Source organism: Jaculus jaculus, chromosome 1, assembly GCF_020740685.1.
Source record: "Jaculus jaculus isolate mJacJac1 chromosome 1, mJacJac1.mat.Y.cur, whole genome shotgun sequence".
Taxonomy (NCBI): Eukaryota; Metazoa; Chordata; class Mammalia; order Rodentia; family Dipodidae; genus Jaculus; species Jaculus jaculus.
Genome location: NC_059102.1, coordinates 156,489,012 through 156,499,666, shown reverse-complemented (window position 1 = coordinate 156,499,666; position 10,655 = coordinate 156,489,012). Strand labels below are relative to the sequence as shown.

General features: G+C 52.6%; 1 protein-coding gene across 1 annotated transcript in view; it reads left to right on the top strand.

Annotated features, from left to right (window-relative positions):
• Positions 1-10,655, top strand: part of Osbpl5 (oxysterol binding protein like 5) — a 63,941-nt gene that overhangs the window by 20,784 nt on the left and 32,502 nt on the right. The window contains exon 2 of the mRNA XM_004654232.3: positions 10,424-10,580. Coding sequence (XP_004654289.2) covers positions 10,445-10,580 — 136 coding nt within the window. The 5' untranslated portion in view covers positions 10,424-10,444. The remainder of the gene's footprint in view (positions 1-10,423; positions 10,581-10,655) is intronic.

Below are 10,655 nucleotides of genomic sequence, written 5' to 3'. Positions count from 1 at the left end.
TCAAAACACATGAGCCTGTGGGGGGTGGGGAGGGGACATGACATTCAAACCACCATAACAGAAGAGACTGAACTTGGCTAGCCCAGGAGCAAGGTGTGAGCATTGGTCTGTAGATGGAAGTGGACCCTGCTACCCTGGGACAACTCAAGCCGTAATGTAACCCCTCATTCCTGTGTCCACTCGGCGCTGTGTAAGAATGATCGAGGCTCTTCTGGAAGCCCTGCTCAGACCTAGAGGACCATGGAGTGGGAACCCATGAGTGGGGTCTGCAACTTTGTGTGGAGGGAGCGCCAGACTTCGTGCCACTCCCTGGGGAAAGAGCCAAGGTGACCAGAAGGATCTGTCCTACTCCCAGCACTGTCCTAAGGGCACTGCAGGGACTCAGCTCAGCCAGGCTGCTGACGGGGAGGGACGCGTGCCCCTGGACTGAGCACGCACGCGTGGGCACTGATACAGGGTTACCGTTCACAGAGTCGTAAGGGGCCCTTGAGATGTGTGAGCTCCGGCTGGCTTCCTTCAGTCTATGAAGAGGCCATTGCTGGGTGCCACCTGGAACAGGGGTACTCTCTCCCTGAAGAGAGAATCTAGGGTGTGGGTAGAGAGGACCCCTCTCCCTGTTTTGGGACCAGGTCAGAGAGCAGTTATGCAGTGCCTGAAGCCAGCTAGCTTCCCACAGAGGAAGCTACAGTCAGACTCCACATGGGTCCGCCCTTGAGTGTTCATCTGACGTGTTTTATTTATTTGTGCGTATGTATGTGAGGGGAGGCATACACACACATATTGTCATAGGACAACCCCGGGGTGTTGATCCTCTCTTTCCACCTCTCTCTCTTTGAGGCAGAGTCTCTCCTGTCATTTTGCCCCTAAGAAGGACAATCCAGCCAGCCCCTGCACTTCGGGATTCTCTTGGCTCCACCTCCCTTGGGCCATGGGCTCATTGAGATTACAGATACATGGGCCATTTTGCCCCCAGCTTTACGTGGGTGCTAGGGATTGAACTTGGATTGGCAGGCTGGCAGAGTGAGCACTGTGAACCCCTGAGCCATTTTCTAGTCCCCACCTTATACATTGTTAAAGAGTTGGTTTTGGCTTACTCTAGCCCAGGTATATAGTCATGCATGTCTCCACAGCCACCCCAGAGCTGGATTCCCCTTGACACCAAACAGAAGATGGAGAAAAGTGGAAGGTGACACTGTGACACCCCACAGCGTGTGTTGCAGGTCCCCGTGGACGGAGCCAGGGCTCAGTTATCACTCAGTGCACACCAACCCCATTCTGTGAGTCAGGTACCACTTGGGACTTGCCCATGCATATCTGATGTGGGTGCTGCCCACCGTGTCCGTGGTCTGGTTCCACAGGTTCCCTTTCAGTATCCCTCTGGTCTTCCCAACTCCTTGTGGTGCCCACCTCATAGCCTCATTCCAAAGCAGTGTCTGAATGGCTCCCTGAGAGAGAATCTACTGTTTTCCTCCCACATAGTTTCTGGGACCCTTGGCATGGAGGCGTTCCTGAAGTCAGCTCGTTTTATTTATTTATTTATTTATTTATTTATTTATTTATTTATTTATTTATGATCTCAGCACCACAGACAACAGTAGTTTTTGGTTATTGGTAGCACTGGAAACCTGTGGTGAGCTTTGCTTCGGTCTGCACAGCAGCCATCCCTGCTGGTACTGTTACCTGCCTGGGGTCTTCCCCAGAGCCGCTGTCTCCCTCCTGCTCCCCTGCACCTTGTCAGTCTTACACGCTGCCACCTGTGGTGGTGGTGAGGATGGAGTCTACCTTTGTAATCCCAGCGCTCGGGAGGATCAAAGGTTCAAGGTCATCCTCAACTACCTATTGTCAAGTTCAAGGCCAGCCAGGGTTACAGTGAGAGGCCCTGAGTGGAAATGCCTGGGGGGATGGTTCAGTTGGTAGACTGTGTGCCATGAAGCATGGGGTTCTAAGATCAGACCCTCAGCACCCATGATGCATTGCCGCATCATGAGCCTAGAACCTCAGTGCTGGGGAATTGGCGTCAGGAGAATCCCTAGGGCTTGCTGTCTAGTTAATCTAGCCAAACTGGTGAGCTCGGGTTCAGTGCAAGGCCCTGTCCCAAAAAAATAAGTTGCAGGCTGGAGAGATGGCTTAGTTGAGGCATTTGCCTGCAAAGCCAAAGGACTGAGGTTTTCTTCCTTCCTTCCTTTCTTCCTTCCTTCCTTCCTTCCTTCCTTCCTTTTTTTCTGCCTTTCTTTCTTTCTTTCTTTCTTTCTTTCTTTCTTTCTTTCTTTCTTTCTTTCTTTCTTTCCTTCTTTCTTTCTTTCTTTCTTTCTTTCTTTCTTTCTTTCTTTCTCTCTCTCTCTTTCTTTCTTTATGTGACAGAGAGAAAGAGGGAAAAACGGAGAGAGAGTGAGAGAGAATTGACGTGCCAAGGATCCAGCCACTGCAAACAAATTCCAGACACGTGCACCCCCTTGTACATTGGCTTCTGTGGGTCCTGGGGAATTGAACTTGGACCCTTTGGCTTTGCAGACAAACACCTTAACTGCTAAGTCATCCCTCCAACCCAGGACCCAGGTTTGATTCCCTGTAACCTACGTAAGCCATATGCACATGCATCTGGAGTTCATTTTACAGTGGCTGGAGGCCCTGGCACACCCGTTCTCTCTCTCTCTCTCTCTCAAATAAATTTTTTAAAAGCTGAAATAAAGTTTTAAAAAAATAAGTTGGAGAAAGATTAAGGAAGATACCTGATGTAGACTTGTGGCCTACACACACACACACACACACACACATGCATGCCCCCACACATGTGCACACCTACACATGTGAACACACACACACACACACACACACACACACACACACACACAAAGCAAAGAAGGACGCGTCAGGTGTGGTGGCGGGGGAGCAGGGATGGCAGGAGAACACAGTGAACAAGGCATGCACGCCACTCCTGGCTGCGACTAACATCCAAAACTCAGTCTCCTTTCAGTTGTTGAGGGCAGGCAGGGTCTAGGTGTTGCGCGGTGGGATCAGACCTGCCTGAGAACCACATTCAGCCAAGCCCCCAAAGCTGAGGTTTCCCAGGATAGCTGGGAGGAGCCTAGGGGAAAGTGACAAGTGGGAGTGTGGGTTGGTTGACCACAGTGCCAAGAAACTGCCGAGGGTGCACTGGGTCAGGCCAGGTGGATGGGTGTCAAGGATGGGCTGGGCTGGCCAAGCCCACAGGCACATGACTTGGTTGAGTCACCTCTGAGGGCACTTGGGCATGGCCCACTCTATTCCCTGAGCAGTCAGGGTGGAGCAGTCTGCTTCCTACCCTTCCAGACCTAGCTATTCCATGGCCTTGTCTGGGAAATGTTTGCTGGGAGGCTCAGCTCCCACCCCAGCCCTCCACACAGGCACCTAGCCTTCTGGCTTCCTCTCTAGCCTCTCAGCCATCACCAAAGTACAGAGGGGTGTAAGACTTGGAGCCAAGTTCCCCCCAAGACCTTGGCACGATATAAACCATGGGAGCTTTGACAATCATTTCCTTCTCTAACTGTTGGCTGTTATCCTTTAACTTCTTTCTACTGCCCTTTGCACAAAAGCTGTTAACCTTTAACTGGTGGCTGCTGACCTCTTACTGATGGCTGCTGACCTCTTACTGATGGCTGCTGTCCTCTTACTGGTATCTGCTGTCCTTTGACTAATGACTGCTGCCCTTTCACTGGTAGCTGCTGTCCTTTGACTAATGACTGCTGCCCTTTCACTGGTAGCTGCTGTCCTCTTACTGTCCTTTTCTTATTGGATACTAGTTAGTGGCTGTTCTTTTGGGTATCGCTGCTATCCTTCCTAGAACCTATGGATCTCTCCATTGGGTGTGCAGACAGTTGAGCTTATAGGTGTATCTTGCTTCATCCCTAAGTTCAAGTGTGACTTGGAGGATTTGCCCCTGCCCCACCCCTTACAGCCTTTAATAAAACCCTGCTGAGTTCAGACAGAAGCCTCAGCAAGGCACCACAATGGAGGCTACCTGCAAACAGTTGCCTTCCTGGTCTCCACCAATGATAGAGAGCCCCAACAGCTAGAGCCTCACCTCTCCCCAGGGATCCTTCCTTATCTTCCTCCCTCCAGCGGCACCCCATAGGCTGCTGGTGAGAAAGTTACCCAGAGTCCACAGTGCTGGGGATGGATGCATGCGCGGCCCCTCATGGCCCCACTCAGAGCAAGGCCTTCTTTACACATGAGTTGTTCACACAGTCATGGCGCTGGACCCCTTTCCCAGCTCTCTGTGGCCCCAGGTCCTCTGCAGGGCTGTGGGGAGGAGTTTTGTCAGAGTTGGCCCTCCCCTGGAGCATACAGCCGGGATGCAAAGGGAGGGGCTCTGCTGGCGACATCTGTGTCTCCTAGAGGCTCCGCTGAGCTTGGTCCCAGGTTACAGCTCTGGGCCTCCCTGTGTTTGTCCCGATAAGGCGCTGCTGACCTTTCTCCACAAGGATGCCATTGTTATGACTTGAAGGTGGGCGTCCGTCTAGGAGGTGGAGGGAGGGGTGCACCGGAGGCCAGATTCCCGGCTTGGAAGGCAGCCAGGAGTCACTGTGCTGGCTCTGGGTGGGGTATCTCAGCTGGAGTGTTCCTGTTGGGAGTGGGTTGTCCCAGCTGGGGAATGGGGGCATGCCCACCTTCTAGACCTGCCAAATCTTCTAGGATCAGAAAGCTTATCATTAGGGACACAGGGCTGATGGAGACAGGGTCAGCATCTGCTCCGGGAGGCAATATAACCCGCTGATGTCGGAGAGACTTTCAAGCCCTAGCTCGGAGTCCAAGTCTGAAGTGCCTGACCAGGCCCATGCTTGGAGATGGCTCTGACTCCCACCCCTGCCCTTGCCCTGCCTCTAACCGGCTCCCAGGTGGCCTGTGAATCTCAACAGGGCATCAGGAGTGAGGAGCTCCAAGGAGAAGGACCAGGAGGTGGCTGTGGTCAGGTCGGGGGGAAAAGGACCACGTCATGGCTCGCAGACATAGTAGAGCCTGCAGACCAAGCTGTTGCAGCCACGTTCGCGTTGCTGGCAGAAATCGCCCGACCAGGAGCAGCTTTGGGGAAAAAAGGATTATTTTGGCTTACAGACTTCAGGGGAAGCTCCGTGATGGCAGGGGAAAATGATGGCGTGAGCAGAGGGTGGACATCACCCCCTGTCCAACATAAGGTGGACAATAGCAACAGGAGAGTGTGCCAAACACTGGCAAGGGAAAACTGGCTATAACACCCATAAGCCCATCCCCAATAATACACTGCCTCCAGTAGGTGTTAATTCCCAAATCTCCATCAGCCAGGAACCTAGCATTCAGAACACCTAAGTTTATGGGGGACACCTGAATCAAACCACCACATTCTGCCCCTGGCCCCCATAACCTGATAACCATACATGATATAAAACACAATGCATTCAGTCCAACTCTAAAAGTCCCCATAGTTTTATCAATCCCCATGATGTTCAAAAATTCCCATAATCCAAGGTCTTTTAACTGAGCCATAATACCAACCCCCCCCCAAAAAAAAAACCATAATGGCACAGAGTAAATATTCACACCACAAAAGATGGTATTGGGCATAGCAAAGAAATATTCAACCAATACAATATTTAAACGAACCAGGGCAAATATCAAACTCTGTAGCTTTAAGTCCAACAACTCTAGTTAGTAACAAATCTCCAAGTCCAATAGTTCTAACCAGCAACAAGTCTCTGGCATTCTAATTCCTCCCCTCCAGCTAGGCTACTCACAGTCCTGGAAAACTTCATCAGGGCGAGCAGCTTTCCTTAGCAGCCATCTTGTGGTGCCAACATCTCCACTGGGTCTCCACTGCAATCCACAGTTCATCCTCATGGCCCCATGGGGTCTCTATGCAGGCATCCAGCAAACCTGCTACACACTGCCCATGACAGTTTCCAAAACACAAGACCGTGTTGCAAACTCAATGACCCTCTCTTCCCTGCATTTCTTATACTCCACAATACCAGGTAGGGTGCCAGTTTGTTAAACCAGGGGGGAATAAGGTAGACTTTGAAGAACAGAACATGGCTTCAGCACTCAGGCCCCTTCAAAAGAGTCTGTATTCTTCCTGTTGCCCCAGTGCAGGTCAGCTGGCCCAATCTCAATGGTTGTAATCTCTCAATTGCAGCTGAATGGGCAGCAGTTCACTCAAAGATTTCATTTTTTTCTGTGCTATATCCCTTTGCTCACACCAGTCCATTTCTACACAAGGCAACCTTGCACAACTTCTCAGGACATGGGCATAACAGCAAGATTCCCACACAAACTACTTTTAGCCCAGTCCTGGCAAAGCTCTTTCTCACCCTCATGAGCCAAACCTCACAGTCCATAGTTCTTACTGCATTCAGGCCTCTCAACTCTGACCAGAATAGTCTATCAAGCTATACTTATAGCACTGCAAGGCATCTCTTAGGTCAAGGTTTCAAAGCCCTCCACATTCCTCTTGAAAATTAGTTCCAAAAGGCCAAAGTCACACAGTCCAGTGTCTAGCGGCAAATGACACCACTCCTCAGTACCAACATTACTGTTGCAATCAGGTTTGCATTGCTGGCAAAAAATCGCCTAACTAGGAGCAGCTTTTGGGGAAAAAAGGGTTTATTTTGGCTTACAAACTCAAAGGGAAGCTCCATGATGGCAGGGAAAACAATGGCATGAGCAGAGGGTGGACATCGCCCCCTGACCAACATAAGGTGGACAATAGGAACAGGAGAGTGCCAAACACTGGCATGGGGAAACTGGCTATAACACCCACAAGCCCACCCCCAACAATACACTGCCTTGTGGAGGTGTTAATACCCAAATCTCCATCAGCTGGGAACCTGGCATTCAGAACACCTAAGTTTATGGAGGACACCTAAATCAAACCAACACACCATTTCACCAGACCACTGCATCTCCCTCCCCAGCCATGTGGATCTAGCTGGTGGCCCCAGCAGAGCAGCAGGAACTATGGATACTGCCCCAGCACAGAGGGGACGGTCTCATGAAGCCCCCTCTCAGTCAGTCTCAGACAGTCAGCCTGCAGGCATTAGTGCAGACGAGTATAGGTCCAGAGTAGGCCCAGAGCAAGGTGGTGGCCAGACGGCTGCTGCCACAGAGCCGGGTCTGCTCGCTTGCTGGGGGCCCTGCAAGAGCTTTCCCTGGCCCCAGCAGCACCAGCCTCCCCTAGATCCCCTTTCTAGCTATGAGCTAATCCGCTGTGGAAGTGTGCACTGCCCCCTGAGTGTGCCCAGCCTGTGGGGTATAGTTCTGCTCAAGTAGTCAAGATCAGCCAGGGATGCGCCCTGCAGCAGAAGCCCAGCCCAGCAGGGAGCACTCCTGCTTGAATTAAACCAAGACATGGGTGCCAGCCACATTCTAAAATAGCCTGAGAAAGGTTTTTGAGGGAAGGCCCAGGTATTCAAGGAAGGGGAGGGGTCATACAGAGGGCCCTTGGGAACCTGGGTAGAAAGGAGTGCCACAGGTCGGGGTGCTAGATGGGTATGGTGGCACCCATTCCCCTGCCCTGCCACCTGCCTCCATCCTAGCTCACAGGCTGCCCCCTCCACGTCCATCCTCACAGGCTCCCCCAGTGGGCTGGTAGTCCTGCTCAGCTTTCATGACACCCACACTGGCTCTAACGTGACACTCAGCCTTGGTCCCCTGTGTGTCAGGAGATCGCCTCCCCAAGTCTCGGCAAATGCGGAGTTTTCTGCGTGCCCAACCCCAGCCCCATGAACCCTGCCTGCGCTCAGAGTAGTGTCCGAGGCACATGTCTTCACTCTGGAGCTCAGGTTTGCTCTCGAGGTTTGCCTTCCACAGACAGCACCTGCCATCCTGTAACTGCCAGTCGCCACCCAGAAGCCTCAACACTTGGGCTTGCTTGGGGAGGTGCTGGGATCAGGTGATGGGCAAATTGAAATCACTGAGTTTTAACAGAGAATAAAGAAACAACCCAGAGGGTTTCTGAAAGCCTCCAGTGCTCTGTGAAGAACGCTCATTGTGCAGCGGAGAAGAGGCCACCCCGGAGGACACACCCTCCTGAGTGAAATGTGGCAAGACGCAGCCTGGATGATGTGGGCGACAGGCATGGGGCAGAAGCAAAATCATTCCAAGGCCTCTGGGCAGGATTGGGCTCAGCATTTGCCAGGATGCTAAACGGGACCTCTGTGGCTGGAACCGTGTGGGTGAGAGGGGTGAGAATCAGAAGAGCTTGGGACTGGGAGAAGGAGTTGGATTGTGTTCTGTCTGACCTTTGAAATGCATATACCTCCACCTACTGGGGACAGTGACCTTCAGGCAGTAGGTACCTATAAACTAATGCTCCCCGTGCTGAGGTCAGAGGGTCTGCAGTGCTGGTGATAGCTTGTAAGTGTCACGTGTAGGTGTCAGCCATGGGACCTGTGGCTCCTGGAGCACACCTGAACTGCATTGGAGTGTGGGACGGCTGTTCATCCTAGCAAGGAAGTCATTCAAACTCCACTTGATGTGTTTGGTTATGGGGTGTGACTATGGGAAAGGAAGTGGTAATCAGGGTGCTCAGCTGACTGGAAAAATTCAAGCACTGAAGAAGGGAGGGTGAGAGAGTGGATAGGAGATGCATGGATGAGTGTATAAGTAGGTAAGTGGATGGTTGGGTCGATGGACGGATGGATAGGTAGGTGTGTCTATGTAGGTAGGTAGGTAGATGATAGAGAAGTGGATGCTTGAATGTATGGGTTGATACATGGTGGGATGGATGGATGAACCAGCAGATAGTTGGATGAGTGGGTGGGTGATAGATGAAGAAAGGGAGAGGAGGAAGGTAGCAGGAACGCATGCATGGCTGGACAAATGACTGACAACATGGATGGTGTGGTAGTTTGAATAAATGCCCCCCGGTCAATTCGGGAATTTTATTCAAGCTTGTCACCTACTGTCACCGGTGGATCGTAGAGTCCAGGGGGTGGGTTTGGCATTGCAGTCGAATGACAAGCGAAGTTCTTGAGCTAGACCGGGAGTTCCTGAGGTGTGCTTGCTTGGTTTTTGGTGGTGGTTTTTCTCTCTGCTTGGACCTGTGAGGTCGGCCAGCTTCATTACGGAGCTTCCCCCAGGATCTGTAAGCTTCAAATAAAGCCCTTCTTCCTCTCATAAACTGTGTCTGCTCTGGAAGTTCATCCCAGAAACCTGAGGCCGTCTAATACAGATGGAGTCAAGGGGGAAGACAGAGCAGTGTGTGGAGGAGAAAACAATGGCCAACACTGTCTTGCGGGTTCCCATGGTCATTGGCACATGCCTTTCCCTACCCTATTGCCCGGGGATCCGGGGTAGATGACCCAGTGGGGTCGGCAGCTGAGGGTGAGCTGTGAACCTTTCCCTGCCCCCAGCCTGTGGCCCTCAAACCCTAAGAGGAGTAAGGCTGCAGGTGGAGCAGATGAACCATGTTAGCAGCGCTGTTGGGGAAGGCCCTTCCCTCCACGTACATTCATAACTGCCTGAATCTCCCTGGCTGCCCTGTACCTGGCATAGCCTGCTATCGAAGCAATCTTAGTTGGGCAAATGAGTGGATAGAGGGGCACAGATGGGTTCTGGGCTATGGGCAGAGGCCCTAGGAACCACTGGTGCCCTGGAATACCCTGCCTACTCCTGAAGCCCTGCCTGGTCCCCCAGTCCAGCAAGAAAGGCTATGTGGTTGGGGTAAGGTCCATGGCAGAAAGTGGGCCTTTGTCCAAGACTCTGTGGCAATCCTTACTGGCCATCCTGGAAGGCTTGGGCCACACCCTTAGAAAGCTGGACACGGAGGGAAACAGATATGGGGCCATTTGGGAACAGACAGATGCAGGACTAGAAGCCAGAGCTCCTGTCCACCAGAACCTACAGCGCCTTTGTCCTCAGAGTAATGATTTCCTCGTCTGTAATGCAGGCAGAGGCCAGGTGGGTTCTGATTGTCAGCTGCAAAGGGACTGGCAAGGTGTGGCTCCTTACTTGTTCTATGCAGGCCAGCCCTGTTTGGGGTGAGGCTGTGAGGACCTGGGGGAGGGCACTGCCACATAAACCTGCCTGTGACCTGCCCAAGGGCACTGCAATAGCTGGAAGGGCATGGTGAGTGGAGCAGGTCACAGGTCCTCCTCTGTGGCCACACCTGTTTGCACCCTAGGGCTGAAGATGACATCATAGGCTCCGTGTGAACTCGAGTCTACTGGCTTGAGCACATCTGAGCCTTTCAACCTTGTTCAGGTTTTCATAGGCAGATCTGAAACAGGACCATCCGTGCTCAGGCAGGTCCAGAGATCGCATGGGTCCCTAAAATGCCCCTGTCCTCTGCTCCCTGGCACTCTGGGACCACCTGGACTGGCCTCCCTTGACCTCCCTCTGGATACAGCAGAGCACTGACCTTGGCCTCAGATGACAACTACGACGTGTGTCCTCTTTCCCTTCTCCCTTCCAGAAGCCCCCCAGCACCCACGCCATGAAGGAGGAGGCCTTTCTCCGGCGTCGCTTCTCACTCTGTCCACCAGCATCCACGCCGCAGAAGACCGACCCCCGGAAACTCACGCGGAACCTGCTTCTGGGCTGTGAGAATGTGCTCGGCCCCATCAGCCCAGGTAGGGTGCTGGCTCTGGGCAGCTGAGGTTCTCCTGGCTCTGAGCTCCCAGCTCTGCAGCTGGCTTTGTGAGGTC